Source organism: Mytilus edulis, chromosome 2 (assembly GCF_963676685.1).
Source record: "Mytilus edulis chromosome 2, xbMytEdul2.2, whole genome shotgun sequence".
Lineage (NCBI taxonomy): Eukaryota > Metazoa > Mollusca > Bivalvia > Mytilida > Mytilidae > Mytilus > Mytilus edulis.
The window spans coordinates 107,183,275-107,207,998 of record NC_092345.1 but is presented as its reverse complement, the minus strand read 5'-3'; the positions used below and the strand labels follow the sequence as shown (position 1 = coordinate 107,207,998).

Sequence of the window (24,724 nt, the reverse complement as noted above, 5' to 3'; positions counted from 1 at the left end):
AAAATTACATACGTTTATATTAACATTGTAAACCATTAATTTCAACTACTTGCAAATTTAAGCTGGTAGCCAGAAGAAAAATCTAATATAGAAAAAAAAACATATATAAGATTAACAATTAACAAAAGTAAGTGAACAACTGCAAACAATTATAAGAAAAGATATAACACATATATTCTGTAATACCGATTGACAAAAGACACCAACAAAAGATGTTAAAGGGATTAAAGGTATTTACTTTTCAAGTCAAGATGATGTAAATAAACATTGTTTGAAGTGTACAAAGACGAACAAAAGGTTTTCAAATAAAAATAGAGAATTGCGTTTAAGTCGATTAAGATTTGATTGTATGCTTGGATGATGTTATTGAAATCGGTTTTTGTGGCGCAGTGGGTCGTTTTTATTGAGAAAACGAATCATATTGGTCTCTATTGAAATAAATAAATGTTACTTCTCCGTTATATCACACTTCTAGGTGAAACTTTGCAGGTGTAATTTCAGATGGGAAATTAATAGTCAATGTCATTTATCAAATATATAAGCAGGAGATATACTCTTGAGTTGTACTGTATCATCCTGTTATGATCCTTAATCTATGTGAGAGTATAACAATAAAGGGACGTATAATACTGTTAAAAAAGACGGTGAAATACTGTTAAGAAGGACATGAACATGGTGTTAAAGGAACAGATGACTAATACTGCCGTTCCTCCATCGATTCCAAGAATTACTGTAACAAGGTAATTAATAGCAAAACAATATATTGTTCTTATTTAAAATGCAAAAAGTTACCTCTAAAAAACATAAATAATAAAAAAATAATGACACTGTTATTATTGTATCTCAAATTATTTGTGTTATCAAAATCTGCTATAAAGTTTAAAAGATCTTATTTTGTGGAAAACCAAATCCGACTGAAGTTTTCAATTATAAAGAAGAAAGAATAAGTAGTTACAAGTATATTGATATAGATGTTGATTAGAACAGCAATTCTGTGAACGCTACAAAAAAGATTTTTTAAATGCAGTGTGTTTTGTGATTCCCCCTCCCCCCGTCAAAATGCCAACCAATTTATATAATTCTTGTTTTAAATAAGGTCCAAATTGCAGCGAATGCCTAAAGAAGCAAATATCAATATCCCAATAACTTTGTTTCAGAACAGGTCCAATTAAAATGTTTTCATATTTTTACTTTATTGACAGAAATATAGATTACAGTATTTACTTTAATTTTTTTCTATATTTTTTAAGGCGCACTTTTGAGTTCTTTACCAAATCCTGTAAATAATTGCAGTTTAATTGCACTTTGACAGAATAATGAACAAATTTTAGATATAAAATAAAAAAGAACGATGATTTTCTACATGGAAATGGCTTTATACTTTAAATTACATAAATAAACGATCATTGCGTTTAAAGCCCTATAAATAATTAGAATAACAATTAAACATTAAATTTGTGCGCATGTGGCAAACATATGTTGTGCTCATTTGAACACGGCTATTTTTACAAAGCTTTTGATTTAGCCATTTGATTGGGGACATTCCGTTTGAATTTCCCTCGGAGTTCAGTTTTTTTTTTGGTGATTTTACTTTTTACAGAGTAACGGGGTAGAATAATTGAAATTGACAACAAATAAGTTTAAACGCACGTATTGTATATTAAATTATAAGCCTGGTACCTTTGATAACTGTTAGCTTGCAAAATGTCCTATTGTAACGTTTTTTTGTGTATTTCTCTGTCCTGAATATTCTTGCATTTAGTTGTATTGTAGTCCTGTAATGTAATGTCATTTTAATGTTCAATTTGACATTGCCATAAAAGTGCGAGGTTTAGCTAGCCGCAAAACTAGGTTCAACCCACCATTTTTGTTTTAAAAAAATGTTCTGTACCAAATCAGGGAAATGGCCATTGTTAAATTATAGTTCGTTTCTGTGTGTGTTACATTTAAGTGTTGCATTTCTGTTGTGTCGTAGTACTCCTCTTATATTTGATGTGTTTTCCTCAGTTTTAGTTTGTAACCCGGATTTGTTGTTTTTTCGCAATCGATTTATGAATTTCGAACAGCGGTATACTACCGTTGCGTTTATTTACGGCCACCATGACGAATTGGATGACCGATACAATGTTTTGAAATCTCAACGAATGTTTTTGCGGTCTTACACATTTGAAAAAAAGAAAAGTCGTCTAATCTGTAAACTTCTTTCCTGATTGTTAAATGTTACTGAGCGCGAGTTCGCATGGCGGGTGGTGTATGCATATCAGTGGACGAACCCGATCTCGCTCCATTAGGAGTTCATGCGATTCCCTTTACTTTTGTTTTCTACATTGATTTGTCGTTTCCTTATCGAATTATGAGATTTGAACATAGGTAAAATTATGTCACCTTCATCTATATCAACTGAAATAGATTTTTATCAATTTTGACTAATCTTTTTGAACCTGTGGTGTGGATGGAGGATTTTGTTATATCTTTCTAACATTTTATATCTATCTTTGGGCTTCATTACTCCATTATAAGGCCATAAATATTTATTCTTTGACCCTTTCAATCCCCTAAATTAACAGCTAATAAAAAATGGTAGTTTGGTGTTGATCTTAATTTGTTTACATGTTTTGCTTGTTATATCACGAGATGTTAATCCCTTTGTTAATTTATAACTAGTTATATTCATTCACAAGTAACGACGCATAAACGAACTTTCTTCTATTGTCCTAAATTCGCTAAAGAGAATTGTATACAATTATGTAAAGAAGTCAGATTAAAACCCTTTGGCTTGTTGATCATAACTGAAAATCGAAAAAATAATATATTTTTCTCTTTTATTTTCTGTGATATTACTGATTGAATTCTTCCAAAACAGGTGAGCATTTGTATACAAGCACATCGAATCGGCGCAAAACATACTTAAAAGTTTCTAAAATCTATTATATCTTCAGTTTCCTGTCCATAGATTTTTGTAAGGAAAACAAAATGTATGTTATTGATACAGACATTTCCGTTTTAGAAATGTAAAAACTCATATGGTCACAGATTTTGTATTTGTTGTTTGAAAAAAAATCTGTTACCCAATATTTCTAAATGCAGAAAAACTGTCAATATAGCGTATTAAATCACAGAATACTAGTAATATTCAGTACCATTCAAGACGAATTGAATATTTTACAAATAAATATGCACCTTCATAACCTACTGTAGAACACATATGGCAAAAGCAGGAGTTTCTTGAAGTACTTGTCGGGCTTCTTTATTGTGTATCATTTGCGTCAGTCTAATTAAAATATAGACTATCGTATTTTAAAAATATCTTTACAATGTTTTTATCGTCGGCAACATTAGATTACAGTTAAGAAGAAAAAAAAGGGATGAAAATAGTTCTGCACTCCTTATTCAAATAGAACAATATGAATATTTTAATAAAATCTATGAACAAATACTGTAACATCAGACTGATTTCACTTTTATGTTATGCTGTTGTTGTAATCTGATATTACGCATGTTTCTGTGTCTGAGTGTTTCATAAAATCTTCAAATCTTTAATTTACTAAACTAAAAAAATGTTAATAATAATAAAAGAATATATGTTCCACCAATGACGTGGCGAGATATATGTAAATGATATCTACAACTGTATCAGTTCAATACAAAAACTGACGTCAATTAAAAATTAATAAATTCGGTCTTTGACGTGGTTCAAAAATTATTGGTAAAAAGATAAAACCGAATTATTGTATAACTTATGTTCATTTAAATTCCTGGTGAAAAGAGTTAGCAAAGATGTGGTAGAGTTATAGGTTTGAACTGGTAAAGGGAACACCATGACATACAAATCATAACATAATCAAATATTGTCATAAATTGTAATGATTGTCATAAATTGTAATGATTGTCATTTTCAAGGATAATAGTGTTTATTTCTATTGCTTTTGATGGTTTTATACTAAATCGTTTACTCATCCCAAATATTTAACACTTTAATTGATTCTGGAATAATGAAAATAAATTAGATTTTAATGGGGAAGAAACGTTTTCTAAAGTCTTTTTTATGATTAACCACAAATGAATACAAAATGTTCAGATTGTATTCGACACCTTACAATGATTAATACATAATATATTCCGTGAGATAAATAATATCAATGCACCCTGTTTCGACCTTTTTGATTATTTTACATATACTATACATTATATTATAGATAAATCACTGTTGGCTAACTAAGATATCATCTTGATAATTCATTATCATATTTATGACATTGTCGTTGTGGCAGATTTTTTTCTATTTACCTTTTTGCTCTTTGTGCACATCAACACTACTTAAATCTTTATGACTAAACCATCATTTATAGTGAAAAGTCTGGACATAATCAAGAAATTACTCTTTTTAGGAAGTAGTCAGTCCTTTATATAGAAAATATCATATTTTCTGAGTATTGACCTTTTTATTATCGGTCTAAAGTAAAGTGGCCCAAAAGTCTTAACTCACGCATATTTGGACTTTCCATTGAAATTTATGTACACAATTATGCGTTTTATTAGTCCAGTTTTAATGATTTTTAATAAATGTTCATGACCTTAACCGTATTTGGCACAACTTTTTGGAATTTGGGGTCCTCAATGCTGTTCAACTTGGTACTTGTTTCGCTTTATAACTTTTTTTATCTGAGCGTCACTGGTGAGTCTTATGTAGACAAATCGCGCGTTTGGCGTATTGGATTATAATCCTGGTACCTCTGATAAATATCATGACATCTAAACCGGGTCCTGTAAATTGTTTTATGATGAATTGAAGGCCGATTACGGACGCTCAGAGTTTACATAACGTGTTATTTTCATCGACTTCCTTAACATAATTTCAAAGAGCTATGGCATATCTGGGATGCGTATACATAGAAGGGGGTCGTTTTGATTAAGTATGCCTGTCACAAATTCACAGACTTATTCTGTAAACAAATACGTATACCAAAATGTTGTCCCCTCCCTCATGTGCATCTCCTTTTGGAAAAATATTCAGGTTTTCATGTTTAGTCATAAAAAGTCATGTCGTGAAAGAATCATGATAATTTAGATATTGTGTACGAAGGTAGCGATACTACCAGAGCATGACTTAAACCAAGGAGGTTATATATTCTTTGTTTAAACCACAGAAGTACTATAGCACTCCAATGCTTACAGTGTCATCAAAAATTATGTGTACGTCTACTCGTAGCTTCTAAATTAGAAATCTTGCTCGTATAGAAACTGTCAACTAAAATTATGTGTACGTCTACTCGTAGCTTCTAAATTAGAAATCTTGCTCGTATAGAAACTGTCAACTAAAATTATGTGTACGTCTACTCGTAGCTTCTAAATTAGAATTCTGGCTCCTATAGAAACTGTCAACTAAAATTATGTGTACGTCTACTCGTAGCTTCTAAATTAGAAATCTTGCTCCTATAGAAACTGTCAACTAAAATTAGGCGTACGTCTAACAATGTTTTTTAATTAAGAAATCTTGCTTGAAAGAAATGGCTCCTTACATGATAGTGGACCATTTGTGATTTTTGTCGTCCCCTTTTGGCGACAGAACAACACCTGACACTTGGAGAAATCATCATAGTCTAGATATGATCAAATCTTGTGTTCTAATCTTCATAAAAGTTCAATGCATGATATTAAGTCATTGATATTGAATTGTGTTGTAAAGGACATGACATCATTGTCAGAAAGGGAGAATAAGTTCTTTTGTTCTCGGTAGGGTGCACTAATATATCTGTATTATAATCATTATGTCATAATATTTCTGTTCCTTTTATCGCAGTAAGTTACGTAACATACAAAAAAGCAAAGTCATACTTGTATGAAAATTGACAGTGCTTGATGAAACTTCTGTATAGTAAAGTAGAAACATAAAGTTATTTACAATTGATATTTCATTATCAATTATAAATTCCAATCGCTATTTCCTTGCTTAAATTTGTATTTGATAGAAAGTAGAAATTAACTTATAAAGAAGTGAGGAATAAAGTTACCACGAAGATACTAAATAAGGACTTTTAAGAAGAGTTTTTTCGTACAAAGTAATTCCAGTTTTTGATTAGACATAGGTGTTATAATATATATAATACGTCTAATGAGTCCTTAAAACATAATTTACACATAAAGAACCTACTTTTAAAGTTAAATGTCCATTAAATTATATGTAAAATAAATGCATTTTTGAGCTCTTTAATCATCTTTGTGTGAATTTCTTTGAACTTGGAGCACCGTGGTAAGTGTACACTGTAATTCTTGAAGAATCATACAGAAACTTACACTCAGTTAGACTGTAAATTCATTTTATCATTTTGCATTGATCACTATAAACAAATTATTCAAAACAATCCATAAATCTCAAACGAAAAAAAGTCTTTTAAATCTATTTGAAAGTGTAGCCAAAGTTACTGTGGTATCAATGAAAAGTTAAAACCAAAGTATATAACTCTTCGGGTAGAAACTACATGCATTTAAAACTTAGCCTATGGGATTTCCTATGAAACCCTACTACATATTGTTGTTTTGTTGTTGTACAAATCTATAGTGCATTTACATAATTTATTACCTAAAACACAGAAGACAATATATATTATATAAATCAACCCAATACCAAATCAATTACTACATGGCGGATTGTTCTGGCAGGGGCCTCGTTGGTTGTAGCTATTGATTTCAGTGGCAGCGCCTATATAATGAATTCGACGAACAAGACATGTATGTCGCTCGGAATCAAAAGATTTGGGGTGCTGAAATGGTAAAAATTGTGAATCAGATAAGAAAATATGATTGCAATCAATTGTGAAACACCTTTCTCATAAAATTCGCCACAATGACAACTGTAACTTTTTCAGAACATGACATATTTTACGGGCACCTAAAGCATTTCTGTTTTTGAAAACTGTATTATGTTGCCGTGGAAATGTTTTTTTGTTTTTTTTTCAAAGTCGTTATAAAAGTTGCTGCTTCGAACCAGAAACACGCGCTACTTGAATAAGAATATAGATTAACTAACAACTAAGTGTATATTGTTCCTTAATGGTATAGGTATAAACAGTGAGATAGTTTAACAATCAAATGATAAACATTCTTGTGAATTTATCATACAAGTGGGAGGTTTAGCGCTATAAAACCAGGTACAATACACCATTTTCTACATTTGAAAATATGTGTACCAAATTAAGTCAGGAATATGGCAGTTGTTATCCATTCGTTTGATGTGTTTGATTTTGCCATTTGATTAGGGACATTCCGTTTTGAATTTTCCTCTGAGTTCAGTATTTTTGTGATTTTACTTTACATCATTTAATTTAGTCAAATCCGTGTTTTTTTAATTTAAATCGTCCTTTGCCATGTTTTCAAAATCGAGAACGCACGATAAAATAAACCGATTTGTCAAGATTGAGTTCCCATCGAAATGATGCCTATTCTTGGTTTTGGTGTTATTTTCATTTTAAACTAACTACTCCGTACTTGCACAAAAAGGTACAGCATTCATAAAGATTAATAAGGTCAAAACGTTTTTTACGTGTAAATATATTGATAGGTGATCTTAATTTGCATGGGTACCTTGCAAAGTAAATCGTTTTACACAGAATTTGTGATCACTGTCGAACACCATTCATTCTTCTCATTCACATGTTTACTACTGGGTTCTGTATAGTGCATACAAATCATAATTCACTCCATAACCCTCTAATTCACCCAAGTAGTCACATTATTCAGTCTATTTTAGTTTTACTAATCATGTGTATATATTTACACATGAAAAGACTGACTGAAAAGTCTGTCGTATAATGATAGGTTTAGGGAGAGGTATATTTACAAATCAGTTTATTTTTGTGCTGCCAAATTATTTTTTTAGGATGACAAAGAGTTCAAATAGTACTATTTGATATCTATACAATAATGTAATGTTGTCGAATTCTTAAAGTTTCAGTGCAGAAAAGGTAAAAATAGGTTTGAAATATGTCTTAACAATAATATGTTATGGTTATTGAAACCTACTTTAGTGTGATCTCAGTGTTTACAGACATACATGATACAAGGTCAGTGGTCAACAATGAGCAAACAAGTACATAAAAAAATACCCTCACTATCCCACATAGATACTTATATATTCCGCATTGACAAACAGACATTTTCTGTATTAATATATTTACTGTATTGTGGAGAAAACTTCATAAGTATGTTTTACTTGTGTCTGATCTTGCTTGCTTTGAATGAATGAAAAAGTCTGTTTGTCTGTGCATATAATATACCTGGTGTTATAAATTTGCCAAAACGATGTTTGTAGCTTTCTTTGGAGAACGTATACATACACATGCATATCATGTATAATTGATATGTCGAGAGGATATATCATTTAGTCTTAGGCAATGTATAAATGCACAGTCACAATCGGTCTTATTTAAGAATTGAATGCTTCTTTTTGTAAATTTATTGGGGTGTAAAAGTGTTGACCGAAGTACATTTTGTATGAAGCGCGGAAGCGCTTCATTCTAAAAATGTGCGCACGGTCAACGTTTTTACAACCCTATAAAGTTACAAAAAGAAGCATTCAATACTTATAATTACATTTTTTAGCTATGATCATGAAAACACGAATTTTATATATTTTTTTATCTAATTCACCTGTGCACTTTATTGTTGGACCACGTGTTATCATGAATGAAAAGTTGTATTGAGCAATGCAACTGCTTACGGAATAACTAGTGATGTGCAGCTAGCCAATCAGAATAAAGTATTATAAGTAAACATACATCTAATGTAATTATTCATTTGTGCAATAAAATGTCTGTCTGTCTGCCTGTGAGGTATGGAAAGCCAATGGGTAATTCTTAATTCGTAACTTGTAGTTGTGTAATTTATAATTCGTAATGCGTAAATAGTCAGTTTGTAAAGCCCCAGTTCCACTAGACCACTATCGCACCACGCTCACCGCGATCTAGAATAATTTCAAATCGTGGTGAGGTCGCGGTATGAGCGGCATGAAAATTTAAAGTTCCGTTGCTCTCACGATGCTACTACGTTCTCATTACGCTTCAACAACGATCCCGCTACGAATATACCACGTTCTCACCACGCTCATTCTGCGACCTCACTACGCTTATCAAGATCTTTCTACGCTCATCACGTACTCGCTACGACCATACCACGAGTTATCCGATTGCAACACGATCTTAATACCACGCTTCTACTGCGATTATTGCACGTTCTTACCACGATTTTCTACGTTCATACTGCGATCTTACTACATTCTCAGCAAAAACTGCAATATCGTGTTCCATATCAAAGCAGTTCCATTCCTTCTATTTCTGATTCTAACATGACGTCCTTCAAATGCTTTGAGTACACACCCGTGGTAAAATATGAATATATTGTATGGCCATCTGTCGTCAAAATGATCGTTGGCATAATACAACAACAACAACATTTAACACTTTGACATTTCACACATCGACAAGTTACAAGTTACAAAGCATCAATATACATATTGACAATTTACCGATAAAGAATTTTGAAATCACACAGTTACAAGTTACTAATTGACAATTTACGAATTAACAATTTTGAAATTACAAATATACAAGTTACAAACTGACAATTTACGCATTACGAATTATGAAATTACACAACTACAAGTTACGAATTGACAAGTTACGAATTAAGAATTTTGACCCTGTTGGCTTTCCATAGTGGGGAACGTATAAATACACAGTCAGAAATGTTACTTTTAATTTGTGTTATAAAATGTCTGTTTGTATGTATGTAGGGAACGTATAAATACACATTGATAACCGGTCTGATTAATTTGCCAAAAAGGACGTCTATTTGTCTGTGATATTTGTGTAAATACATAGTCCCCGCTTTAATTCATTTGACCACAGGGTGTCTGTTAGTTTAAACATATTTATTTATAGTGGATTGGGAAACAAGTTTTGCAACTTATATTAATCCCTTTCCACTTTGCGGATGCGACTGCTGCCTTGTAGCGGCATTAGCCTACTCTTTTTCGAAATCTACAAGGGTGTCTTTAACGTGCAAGAGATATGGCTCTCTCTTAACACGGGTCAGCCATTTATCGTCCCCTTCCGACGGACTATCATCGTTTCCTCAAGACCATACTCGCAAATGGTGTCAAGGGAGAGCCGAAAATTGGGTCCCTGAAATTTTCATCCCAGACGGGAATCGAACCAGGAACCTTTGTGTTAGAAGTCCGATGCACTAACCACTACACCACGGCTCTCAGGTGTCTGTTTGAAAAGTAAAAACACAAAGTCTTGTCCGGTCTGAATACAGACATTATTCTAGGAAATCTGAGTACTTAAAGATCAACAGAGTCTCTGCACAGTAAAGGATGCTTTAACAAGTAGAAGATTGATGCCACAGACCAATTGTATTCTTTATTTCTTTTTTTTCAGTTCTACAGATGAAGAAACTTCGAAAAGTCATAAAACTGCTGAAAAGATACAGGTACAGACAACTACAAGCAAATTGAATTATTAGCATTTCGTCAGTTTAAATGACTTACTTACTGACTTACTTTCTTTTTTTTTTCTTTCTGTCTTTCTATCTCTCTTCGTCTATTTATAGGCATTTACTCTTTTAATTTGTTTGTGATCATGTTAAACATAATGATGTTTGAAAAATGTGCAAATACGTATACAATTTCGTGTTTTTGTTATCAAGACGGCACTCGTATATCGTTGTAGAAAATCTTATGCACTAGCTGTCAAATGCATGTTTACCGATTTGATTTAAATTCTCTTATTTGATGTATAAAACATTTATCAAAATTATTTAAAAAAAAGTATAAAATAAACAATATACCAGACATCGGCTCGATAATATGTAGCTTCGTTTCGTTTGTATTTTAGTCTAGACGCTATCTAATTAACTGTTGAGTTGACCTCCGAATACCTCCGATCGTCAAATAAGCAATATAAACAGAAATATAGATATACTGCAAATGTAAATCCAGTTATTCAAAGTATAAAAAATGATCCATATGGAATACTAATTAGTTATCAAAGGTACCAGGATTATGATTTAGTACGCCACTGTGAGACGCGCGTTTCGTCTACATTAGACTCATCAGTGACGCTCATATCAAAATATTTATAAAGCCAAACAAGTACAAAGTTGGAGAGCATTGAGGATCCAAAACTCCAAAACATTGTTGAAAAAAAAATATATTGGTAATGCTTGCAAAGTATTTCACCATTAAAATTTGATTAAGTATGGCATTAATCATTTATAATAAATACTTGACATGACACCTTTATCATAAATACCTGAATAGTTAACATTCACAATAAATACCTGACATGACACTTTTATCATAAATACCTGGCAGGAAACATGCATGGAGTTAATATCTGACATGCCACCTTTATCATAAATACCTGACAGTAAACTTTCATATTAAATACCTAACATGACACCTTTATCATAAATTGCTGGCAGGAATAAAGGCAACAGTAGTATACCGCTGTTCAAAACTCATAAATCCATGGACAAAAAACAAAATCGGGGTAACAAACTAAAACTGAGGGAAACGCATTAAATATAAGAAGAGAACAACGACACAACATTAAAATGTAACACACACACACACACAGAAACGGACCAAGCATTAGACAAAATCCTATGAGAATAACAAATATAACATCAAAACCAAATACATGAATTTGGGATAGGTAAGTACCGTGACACGTCTTATAGTAATGTGAATTCACACTCAAAAATAAGAGAAAAAAAAACCCTGACACAACGGAAACACAACGTTAAAATGTAACACACACAGAAACGAACTATAATATAACAATGGTCATATTCCTGAAACATTCATAATAAATACCTTACATGACACTTTTATCATAAATACCTGGCAGCAATCGTTCATAATAAATACATTACATGACACCTTTATCATAAATACCTGGCAGCAATCGTTCATATTAAATACCTAACATGACACCTCTTTCATAAATACCTGACAGTAAACATTCACAATAAATACCTAACATGACACCTTTATCATAAATACCTGGCAGTAATCATTTCATATTAAATACCTAACATGACACATGTATCATAAATACCTGACAGTAAACATTCACAATAAATACCTAACATGACACTTTTATCATAAATACCTGGCAGTAAACATTCACAATAAATACCTAACATGACACCTTTATCCTAAATACCTAGCAGGAAACATTCACAATAAATACCTTACATGACGCCTTTATTATAACTATCTGGCAGGAAACATGTTTTACATAGTCAAATGAGCTTAAAAAAAAATTGCTTTAGTAAAAGTATATCGTGTTAACATAGCGGTTTGACAGTCTAATTATTGTTGGTAGGATTTAAACTAGCTATACAAGTTTTTTGGTGATTATAAAAAAAGGAAGTTGCATAAGAAAAAGTTTCACAATATTCAGTAAGTCATTATTAATCTTATCATACTCATATCTCTTCTTTTATTGGATATTTTTTTCAAGTAAAATAAAAAAAATATGAAATATGTCAATTAATCATTTCTGATTATATCGAATTTTCTTTATTGGAAAGAACAAACCACGTTTTGTATTCATAATGCCAGCTTCAGATCTTAATTAAACCGATTAAAAGATTATGTCTTCATCATATGAAAATTAAGCACAATCCTTCCTGTTTGGGGTTTTAACACGGGTTTTTAAGGGTTCATTTTTCATACAGCCTATGGTTCATTTTTCATGAGTATCATAGCTGTATTTTTGCTTATACAGCCAACGAGTTCGTCTTTACACGAGTCTTCACGTGTTTACATAAAGCAATACATGGTGCCTATGGTGTAATTGATTTTGCAGGCCATTTACGAACTATTCCCGCCAAGTGACAATATATTCGTGTATTTATTGATTCTCAGGTTTGGACATATAAACATCCGTTTCTGTTAGAGAACTGTAGATTTGCTCAAAAATCTATATCGTTGTTGTGTTTTAACTACCATTGATCAATACTAACAATTCATAGACTGCTGTGACTATTTAAATTCAATTTTAACGATGTGAAGTTAAATATTTGTAAATTCCAATTGTCAGTCTAGAATTTGATATGGATATAACTTTCAAACATTTGATTCAACAGGTCAGTTGTTAAATAAGATTTATTTGACAGGTTTTATTTTCCAAAAATGTTAATATAAGCTTTAGTTGAATTAGCTATTTTTCTTATTTTCTGTCATACTTTTGCAATAATAGCCTAATTAGCTGTAGATCCACTGATTGATTGGTCGTTTTTTTCAGTTTATACACTTAAATTTGGGCGTTAAATCAAAAGAGGCAGCAATGTATTAATCTTCAGCTGTAAATTGATATCTAATTGTGAATGATTTCTTTTTTTGAGCAATCTTTTCTCAATATTATAATTATGTTAAAACACTACCTCACCATACACAGGCATCAAATGTTTGCCACTGGACGATTTTGAAGTGACAAATAACTCGATTTATGCGTGGCCGTTTAAATTTTTTTTTATTGGTTTGAATTTGAAACAGAGGACACAAAGCCAATGTGTGTTTTCCTCGGTTTTAATTATCCATTCATTTTCTTACTCTATAATTTAAATCCGTACCTAATTCGCTTGTTCTCGTCCTAAATATTCACGAAGTGTTTGCTAGTTTTGACTTAGTTCGATTTTACTGAAATATGATTAAATTTTTAGACTGAGTGTTCAGTGCAACTTTTTTGACTTTCGAAGTTTTGGTTTTTTATTTTTGTGTACACATATTACTAAGAGGTTTTTTTTATATAAAAATACGTCTTTTGTAAAAAATAGTCACCCGATTCAAGCAAGACTGTGTGCTAGCAACGTTCAGACAAGATAACATAAAACAATGCAAAGAGAAAATAAAACCCTCAAAGTCGACAAATAGATTTATATTATTTTGATCTTTTCCTATTAATCATATAGATATAAAATTGAGAATAGTAAGAATACTTAAAACAGAAGTGTTCAGTGATAGAAAACTGAAATAACAAACATACAAATAGTGAAGTAGTTTAATTGATTAACCACATTGAGTACCCATGGTTACACATAGGTGTTAGTATATACCTTATGGGAGCTATAAAAGTCACATATCAACGTTATCACAAGAACATTGATTCGACTGTTCAAACATTTCATAAATCATTAGTAGTAAATCTTAACCATTTATTTGAAACAAGCCATTTGTATTGACTATAAGTAAAAGCTGTTATAAACAGTAGTATATCAATTTGATTGACATAAACGAATATCCAGGTTATCTATATAACATACTTGTGTTGTTTCATGCTTAAGTTTAAGTAGTTTATACTCTTTTAAGTCCATTCCCTTTGCCGTATCTTATTTGAATTTCTTTTGAATATTATCATCAGCGTTCTACAACTTTAGTAGTGATTTAAAAATCTTATGAAGATTGCCGACATTAGTATTTCTGTAAATCACATACAGTTTTTAAGATATAATTGTTAACTTGTAACTATTATGTATATTGAGAAAGAGTTTATGGTTCATTTTAAATTAACTTTATAAACATATTTTATATGTTGAAAGCAAAAGTGCATCGTTTGTGTTGATGAAGTCCCCTGAATACTACTATAACAATATTATATTTGAGCAGTCTATAAACATAACATGAATGTAAATTGAAACAAATTATACACATATAAAATAAGTTGACAAAAAAGGGAAATTAGAAAGTCGATGACCTGTGTAAGATATGTATTCCGAAAAAATACTTGTGTAAAGAATAAAATTAACTATGTCCGTGTACTAATGGAAGGTTCACATCACAGTATTATTGTATTTACGTCATTTGGATTTTTAATATTTGCATTTTATTCAGAATTTCTCCCGAGTGAATTTTTAATACGTCAAACATTAAGACAAGTTTAGTAACAAAAAGTTTGTATTAACCCATTTGTTAGTGAAATGAATTAAAATAGATTCGTATAAAAGGCATACTTTAAGTCAAACAAGTCTAAATGCATAATTTAATGGTAAACTCAATACTGAAATTAGTTATCATTAGAATATGCAAAATAAAAATAAAAACAGTCATATCATATTGTCTGTAAATCAATGCTGTCAAAATTGAAATGAAACGATATTTTATCTGACGAATATAAATTAGATTGATAAGCATAAATCTATAAACCTTAAAAACCGCATTGTAAATGACACGGGTGCTCCCAAAAGTAGGCAGGCGATTTACACCGTCATAATTTAATTTACATACACGATTAACCTATTTAAAGATGCCAGAATATTAGATATTACTAACTAATTTGATAATAAATATTGTTATGGATTTTCTTTTTGAGAGGGCTTCGAACATTCCTCAAGATAAGTTAGAGTTTTTTTGTTACTATACTATAGGTGTATATTCAATGGAGGAACTATATTCTTTTTTTTTTTACTTGTTTAATCATTTTAAGAATGGGCACACATGACGATTTTCTTTTTGATTTTTAGATTTCTCATTGACTTCGGTTTTAGTAAGTTCTAAAAAAAGGGAGGTGAGAGATATAACGACTGATAACAAAAACCTTAACAAGAAAAGAAAGGGGCAGTTCAATAATAATAATAATAATAATAATAATAATAATAATAATAAATTCTTTATTTAAAGAGGGTAACTCAATTAGAAATAGTTTAATTTTCATTGAGGCCCTCAAACAAAATACATGCATACAGTTAACATTCATACATTAAATTACAATATATATTACTAGTATGTACACAATTCAATCATTGAAATATACTGTAGGGTAATAAATGACAATATTTGATATAGTTTTGTTAGAGGAAAACAAATTATTTGACTTGCATATAATTTTCAAGAAAATGATTATGACTATGTTTCTTGAATAATTCCACATTAGGACATTTTTTTATTTCGAGTGGTAAATTATTCCATACTTTGGTTGCAGAATAATGAAAAGATTTTTTATAAAAAATTGTATTTGGTCTTGGAACAAAAAGATCATTATTAGAAACAGATCGTAAGTTGTGGCGTTGCACATCATCAATATTTAGTATTGCTAAGTAATCAGGTGTTAGCCCATTTACAATTTTATACATTAGAATTGATTGTTGGTATTTTATTCTTTTGGTAACAGATAGCCATTTTAAAGAAGAAAACATGAAATTAGATGGAATAGAAATATCGCATTCCAGTATAATTCTTGCTACTCTTTTTTTGAAGTTTTATGATTCTATCTGAACTTTTTTGTAACAAATTTCCCCAAACTGAACAACAATAGTCAATATCCCTTTTTAATTCATTTTAACAAAAGGGAAGCAAAAGATACCAAAGGGACATTCAAACGCATTTGTCGAATACAAACTGTCAACGTCACGGCAAAACCATTACCAAACAGTCGAATACAAACTGTCAACATCACGGAAAACCATTACCAAATAGTCGAATACAAACTGTCAACGTCACGGCAAAACCCGAAAAACCATTACCAAACAGACGAATACAAAGTAAAACAGTTTGGATGCAAATGGCCCACTAAACATAACACAATAAGGTGTTTGAGAACATCTTTCTTATTTTCAAATTCTGTCCCTTTTTACGGAGCAATCATTTCGTCAACAGAAATAATAAGAAATTGCAAAGTTCTTTTAACCAACTTCTAAAACAAATATACAAAGAAACATGTAGCACATAAACATCAAAAGACATAGACTTAGGACAATTACCAAAGAAACATGTAGCACATAAACATCAAAAGACATACACTTAGGACAATTACCAAAGAAACATGTAGCACATAAACATCAAAAGACATACACTTAGGACAATTACCAAAGAAACATGTAGCGCATAAACATCAAAAGACATACACTTAGGACAATTACCAAAGAAACATGTAGCACATAAACATCAAAAGACATACACTTAGGACAATTACCAAAGAAACATGTAGCACATAAACATCAAAAGACATACACTTAGGACAATTACCAAAGAAACATGTAGCGCATAAACATCAAAAGACATAGACTTAGGACAATTACCAAAGAAACATAAACATCAAAAGACATACACTTAGGACAATTACCAAAGAAACATGTAGCGCATAAACATCAAAAGACATACACTTAGGACAATTACCAAAGAAACATGTAGCACATAAACATCAAAAGACATACACTTAGGACAATTACCAAAGAAACATGTAGCGCATAAACATCAAAAGACATACACTTAGGACAATTACCAAAGAAACATAAACATCAAAAGACATACACTTAGGACAATTACCAAAGAAACATGTAGCGCATAAACATCAAAAGACATACACTTAGGACAATTACCAAAGAAACATGTAGCGCATAAACATCAAAAGACATACACTTAGGACAATTACCAAAGAAACATGTAGCGCATAAACATCAAAAGACATACACTTAGGACAATTACCAAAGAAACATGTAGCGCATAAACATCAAAAGACATACACTTAGGACAATTACCAAAGAAACATGTAGCGCATAAACATCAAAAGACATACACTTAGGACAATTACCAAAGAAACATGTAGCACATAAACATCAAAAGACATACACTTAGGACAATTACCAAAGAAACATGTAGCACATAAACATCAAAAGACATACACTTAGGACAATTACCAAAGAAACATGTAGCACATAAACATCAAAAGACATACACTTAGGACAATTACCAAAGAAACATGTAGCGCATATACATCAAAAGACATACACTTAGGACATGTAGCGCATATACATCAAAAGACATACACTTAGGACATGTAGCGCATAAACATCAAAAGACATACACTTAGGACAATTACCAAAGAAACATGTAGCGCATAAACATCAAAAGACATACACTTAGGACAATTACCAAAGAAACATGTAGCACATAAACATCAAAAGACATACACTTAGGACAATTACCAAAGAAACATGTAGCGCATATACATCAAAAGACATACACTTAGGACATGTAGCGCATATACATCAAAAGACATACACTTAGGACATGTAGCGCATAAACATCAAAAGACATACACTTAGGACAATTACCAAAGAAACATGTAGCGCATAAACATCAAAAGACATACACTTAGGACATGTAGCGCATATACATCAAAAGACATACACTTAGGACATGTAGCGCATAAACATCAAAAGACATACACTTAGGACAATTACCAAAGAAACATGTAGCGCATAAACATCAAAAGACATACACTTAGAACATGTAGCGCATATACATCAAAAGACATACACTTAGGACATGTAGCGCATAAACATCAAAAGACATACACTTAGGACAATTACCAAAGAAACATGTAGCGCATAAACATCAAAAGACATACACTTAGGACATGTAGCGCATATACATCAAAAGACATACACTTAGGACATGTAGCGCATAAACATCAAAAGACATACACTTAGGACAATTACCAAAGAAACATGTAGCGCATAAACATCAAAAGACATACACTTAGGACAATTACCAAAGAAACATGTAGCGCATAAACATTAAAAGACATACACTTAGGACAATTACCAAAGAAACATGTAGCGCATAAACATCAAAAGACATACACTTAGGACAATTACCAAAGAAACATGTAGCGCATAAACATCAAAAGACATACACTTAGGACAATTACCAAAGAAACATGTAGCGCATAAACATCAAAAGACATACACTTAGGACAATTACCAAAGAAACATGTAGCGCATATACATCAAAAGACACTTAGGACAATTACCATACTTTATGATAAAAAAAGTATAACGAACTTGTTTACTTATAAAACTAAATTTTAAATAAAGCATCTGTTTCAATGTGGATTAAATTCAAAATAAATATTAACCACTATATATAGTATTTGGGGCATCATAGCAAGTTTCAAATATATTTACAGAAGAGGGGCGAAAGATACTATAGAAGGACATTTAAACACTCATAGATCGAAATTACACTGACGACGTCATGGCGAAAAAAGAAAAGTCAAACAGACAAATAATAGTACACAAGAAACAACATAGGAAACTAAAGACTGAGCAACATACCAAACACAAACCCCACCAAAAAACTGGGGGTGATCTCAGGTGCTCCGAAAGGGTAAACAGATCCTGCTCCACATGCAGAACCCGTCGTGTTGCCCATGTTATTACAAACCCGGCAAATAGTCTAATTTTTCTACATTGGCTAGAGGTATAGGGGAGGGTTGAGATATCATAAACATGTTTAACCCCGCCGCAATTTTGCGCCTGTCCCAAGTCAGGAGCCTCTGGCCTTTGTTAGTCTTGTATGATTTTTAATTTTTGTTTCTTGTGTATAATTCGGAGTTCAGAATGACGTCCATTATCACTGTACTAGTATACATATTTTTAAGGGGCCAGCTGAAGGACGCCTACGGGTGCGGAAATTTCTCGCTACATTGAAGACCCATTGGTGGCCTTCGGCTGTTTTCTGCCCTATGCTCGAGTTGTTGTCGCTTTGACACATTCCCCATTTCCTTTCTCAATTTAAATTCGGTAGATGACATTCGTGAAAAAGGAACGGATTGTAGTAACGACATAAGAACCATATCCGATATCATCTATGAAACGGAGATTACATAACAGTCAACCATCTCTGCAAATTTGTAGCAACGTGACATATGCTATGTCGATCCAAGCATTGTTAAACAAGCTATGTAATTCCAAGCAACATACATTATACTATGTCATTCCAATAAATGTAAATGAGCTATGTTGTTCCAAGCAACATAAAATATGTCGTCCCATGTAATATTACATATGCTCTGTCTTACCAAATAATGTAGAAGACGCGATGTCGTCCCATACAATGTAAAATACGCGATGTCGTCCCATACAATGTAAAAAACGCGATGTCGTCCCATACAATGTAAAATATGCTATTAATTTCTGGGTCATTTGGTCATTTGTGAAGAGTGGTCTCATTGGCAATGATACCACATCTTTTTTATATACATTAATTCTGTTAAATAATATATTTTAGGTACGCCTTTTGACTTTAGAAGAAAAATATCGCAGTTACCTTCTCTACCAACAAATAAAAGCTTTCGAAGAGAAAGTGTACCTTAGCTATGACAACTTTAACGTGGACATGCTCCTTAAAATGTTCAGAGAAATGGCACGACGTTGTAAGGGGGCACGTGATATATACACACTGGCGGGACTACGACAGGCTCTACAGGTGGAAATAAGAAAAGCCCGCATGCGTCAAAGAAATAAGAAAACTGATTTACCAGAAAAGAAACCAGAGGAACCCGATCAAGTTGTACAATATTTTATTTGGTTCTTCAACAATTTAAAATACCTACGAGATCTTCGTGCTAACTTTGTAGACAGAGTTTTCAATCCTCTGTTCAAATACTTTTATGAATTCGGAAGTACAGGGCCAGATCGTGAACGTTCAGTTGATTCAGCGATGTCATTTTCAAATATCAGCGTAAACTCAGTGAAAACGTTCGATAGTCATGTAACAGGATTGTCCTCGTTTTCTGGATGGAGTCAACTTGGACTTTCTGAAACCGGAAGTCAGGAATCTGACGAAAACATTCACACGACACGGAAAAAGATGTTAGCAAGAGCTGCATTGCTCCTACTTGGTAGGGAGTTTAGAGATATCAAAAACCTTTACGATTCCACTGAAGTCGAAAAGATCTCACATAGACTTTCGTTTTTGAAGGAACAATTAGATTTCCTTATTGACAACGAGTCTCAATTTAGTTCGGAAATGTTCAGTCAAGACAGCGAAAAGGCTGTCTGTCACTTAAAAGTGAAAAATTCCAGAACTTATAGTTTGATGAGACTGATTCCAGATATTCTTGTCAAGTTTCAAAAGGCTGCATGGTTAGCAAAGCGTTGGTTGGAACTAGATGATATGAAAACAAAAGACTTGAATGAGCGATTACAAAAATTAGCGGCGTTGGAGGGACAGTTCTCAAAACGGTTATCTGCACTCTCTAAGAATATTCAGGATCACGAATCGCAATTAGAACGAGGGACAAGGGAATTACAGAATTTGTTGAAGCGAGAAGATAGAACTAGCGACCTTGAATTAAAAGTGCACGACTTTAAAGGGAAAATATCAAAACTTGAAACAGACATGCAAACTCTGAATGAAGAAAAAATAAAATTGGTCAAAGATATTGAAGGTACAAAAAAGACCATAAATGTTTCCGGGCATACAAACTTATTGACAATGTACGAAAGGAACAAACTGCAAAGATATGCAATCGAAAGACAAATAGCTGCTATCAAATTTCAGGAAAACATTGCTTTGAAGGACATGGAGGTCGAGACTGAAGTCAAGCCAAATATCATGCATTTCACTAATGACGTACAAGACAGATGTGAGGAGTTAGAACGCGCACTTGAACAAGAAAAAAGAGAGATAAATACACTCCAAGCTGCACTATATCCGATATCCAAAGACAAGGAATTCATTGCTGAGAAACTTCGCGAGAAACAAATGCATATTGCTGAAGAGCGAGGACAAGTCGTGGCAAAGTATGTAGGTAGTTCAAATAAACCGGAAGTAATAGCTCAATATGTGGGTAGTTCACACAGACCGGATGTTTCCTTCAGGTCTCTTCCTGATGACAATGGCCATGCATTAAATGGTTCTTTATCAAGTCGTTCTATTTTACATCAACCGTTTACCTCCAGATTGCCGCCAAATTATCTCATCGAAGGCCGAGATTCGTCAATGCAAACATCACCACTTTCCGACTGGTAGTCACGTGGTCGAAGTCAAATGTTATTGTGCAGTTTTACCCGATTACATTTTCAGTTGGACAATATTGTTTGTATTAGACTAGAATGATAAACATTATCAATTTGAATTTGAATAATAACATTATTAATTCTGATTGTATAGAGTTGAATATTTGTTAAGGAAGTCTTTTGCATGAGAAGTATAAGCTGATGCCTCGTTCACACTTACACTTAATTCGAATTGAATTTGTATCGAACGCGAATCGAATTCGTTAATCGCGTTCACACATTCTTCTTCTTTAATTCGAATAACCCAATTCGCATTAGAAATACGTTTTTGTTATTATTACGAATTAAAAGTTAACTACGTTCGGACAGTAGATGGAATTTGACGCGCATTGCAATGCGAATTAGAATTGACGTAAGGACGTTAAACGTTTCGAATGCGAATTAAACTATTTCGAATTAGTTAATGAGAATCGAATTCAATTTACGTGTGAACTCAGCATAAGTGAGAAAGGAAACTAATTTTACAACATATATGATTGGGCATGTTTCAATCAACGCTTTTTTTAATTTTATTTAACGAATAAAAGGTCATGCAAACTGATCGGAAATTGAAACCTGGACATCGATCATAATTGTTCCTTTGGGAAAGCCTTTTGGACATTGTGGTTTTTAAGTGTAAGAAGTTTTGTCATTCTAACATTAAAAAGTATTTAGCGCACATATTTACAGATGCTGATTTAATTAATACATACTTATGCGTGACTATTGTTGATGAACTTGTTTATGGTGAATGCTTTAACTATTGTTATTATTGTTATAATCTGTATATAACATCATTCTAAATTATTTGTTGGGTTAAATGTTTGTTAGATATTTATGTTGGATTACATGTTTCTTAGATGCTTATGTTGGATTAAATGTTTCTTAGATGCTTATGTTGGATTACATGTTTCTTAGATGCTTATGTTGGATTAAATGTTTCTTAGATATTCATGCTGGGGTTGCCAAGAGTTGCAACAATTCTTGTAAATAAGTATGTTGCACTCATTGGGTAAAATATTTGAAAAAAAAATATAGAACGCAATTATGTCGTCGATATGGAATCTCGAGATCATATTTAAAAACGTATTAATATGATGCAGAGCAACCAACAAAAGCAAGTTATTTCTTTGATATGTGTTATTGCATGTTGTATCATTATCAGTCAGGCAATCTTTAAATGGAAAAAAAACTTTATAATATGAAGTTTAACTTGATCAAACAACGAGTAACTTTTTTATTTTCTATTTCAAGACAGAAATTACGGTTAAAACAAAATTGTAGAGTTGTATATGCTTTCTGGTTTTTTTTTTATTTTAAGAGTAAACCTGTTTGCATTTGAACAAATTGAATTATCATCTAAGTGTGCTGATCTATGCATTTTGCATTTTAACAGGTGCGCGTGTTTGTAAGTCTTTGTATGTGTATGTTTGTGTGACAAAGCTGAGATCGGAAAGCTAGATGCACGAGACTGAATGCTGTATTTGGTGACATTTTTTTAAATGCGAAAATCAAACTTTTTTTTAAATATTCGTCCATTTACTTTGAATGAAATTACCAGAAATAAAATTCTGTACAGACATGTATTGTGAATTTTTAAAACAGATCTTGATAAGCATCATGTTTTTGTAAACAGAAATTATTGAACCTTGAGTTGCTAACTTCTATATCATTTGGTCTCTGGTGAAAAGTTGTCTCATTTGCAATCATATCGCATATTTTTTTTTATAGTGGTGTACAAGTTGAAATTTGTGTAAACATGACTTGGTGAACATTTAGCTAATTAATTAGATTTTATTTATACACAATTATTTATATATTTTATATGCAATAAAGTTGGAAAATCATGTTTTTTCATTTACTGTAAAGAATAAATAGCCGTTTTACAAGGACATGTACTGTCAAATTAAAACAGAATTTTATTCTTTAAATTGGCTTTACACTAAATCCGCTGGTTAAAAAGTAAAATAATAAAAAAAAAAAAAAAAAAAAAACTCGAAGAAAAATTCAAAACGAAAAGTCCTTTATCAAATGGCAACATCAAAAGATCAAACATATCATATGAATGGAAACAACTGTCACTTTCCTGACGTGGTAGATGAATTTCGTTGTGTAGAACATTTTAAAGTTAATGGTTTTCAGTGAGGGCATTACAAAAACAAGCCTGCAAAACACTCCGCACAAAACAAGATTGAGCAACATGAACACCACATGATAGGAAACACAAGTACTAAGATTTTATATAAACTGGGAAACACATATTATATTCTATATGCTGATGCTGCTGCCATGTTGCTATAGAGAGTTTGGAAGTTCAAAATAAAATCATCTCTTCTGTCGTAAAATCCAGTCTTCAATTGATCCTTCATTGTATATTTTGAATATAGTTCACGATATGGAAATAGTTTAATTGAAAATATCATTAGTAAATGAGATTCAGTCTGAAAAGGTCATATAGAAAATAACAGGATCATCATGTTCAGCGTTTCCGTAAATATTCAGACGTATTCACTGCCGTAAGGAACGTAGTGTTTAGACAGTTCGCTTGATGTCAATTCAGTACTGTTCACATCATTTCAGACAATTCAGTAAGATGTCGATATGTACACGTAGATCGCAGCTAATTAACAATATACTGAACAGGTCTTAATTGATTGCAAGAGAAATGTTTGAACAGTATTGAATGTACTGCCGTGGATACAATACTGAAAAATATTGACTGGAAAACTGCAAAACATTCTTATAGTTCATTGTTTCATCTTGTAAGAGATCTTCAGATCAAAATTAGTGCATGTTTGCTATCAGGCTATTAATAATTTAGATTACCTTAGCCGTATTTGGCACAACTTCTTGGAATTTTGGGTCCTCAATGCTC

The 24,724-nt window shown here is 32.0% G+C and overlaps 1 protein-coding gene across 2 annotated transcripts; it reads left to right on the top strand.

Annotated features, from left to right (window-relative positions):
- Nucleotides 1–462: 462 nt before the first annotated feature.
- On the top strand, nt 463–23,696 carry LOC139513869 (cingulin-like). Of its 2 annotated transcripts, XM_071302783.1 has the most exons (3): nt 463–740; nt 10,437–10,488; nt 20,078–23,696. In XM_071302783.1, the coding sequence occupies exons 1-3, from the start codon at nt 667–669 to the stop codon at nt 21,821–21,823; spliced, it is 1,872 nt and encodes a 623-aa protein (XP_071158884.1). In that variant the 5' UTR covers nt 463–666; the 3' UTR covers nt 21,824–23,696. The 2 variants fall into 2 exon arrangements, with proteins under 2 accessions (XP_071158884.1, XP_071158885.1); XM_071302784.1 differs by lacking the exons at nt 463–740; nt 10,437–10,488 and adding an exon at nt 13,055–13,155.
- The last annotated feature ends 1,028 nt before the right edge of the window (nt 23,697–24,724 follow it).

Bases quoted from the DNA above. Each gene is read 5' to 3' on its own strand.
- LOC139513869 (XM_071302783.1), top strand. From the start codon at position 667: ATGAACATGGTGTTAAAGGAACAGATGACTAATACTGCCGTTCCTCCA. The intron at 741-10,436 runs GTAATTAATAGC...CTTTTTTTTCAG, and splicing joins CCAAGAATTACTGTAACAAG to TTCTACAGATGAAGAAACTT. The intron at 10,489-20,077 runs GTACAGACAACT...AATATATTTTAG, and splicing joins AAACTGCTGAAAAGATACAG to GTACGCCTTTTGACTTTAGA.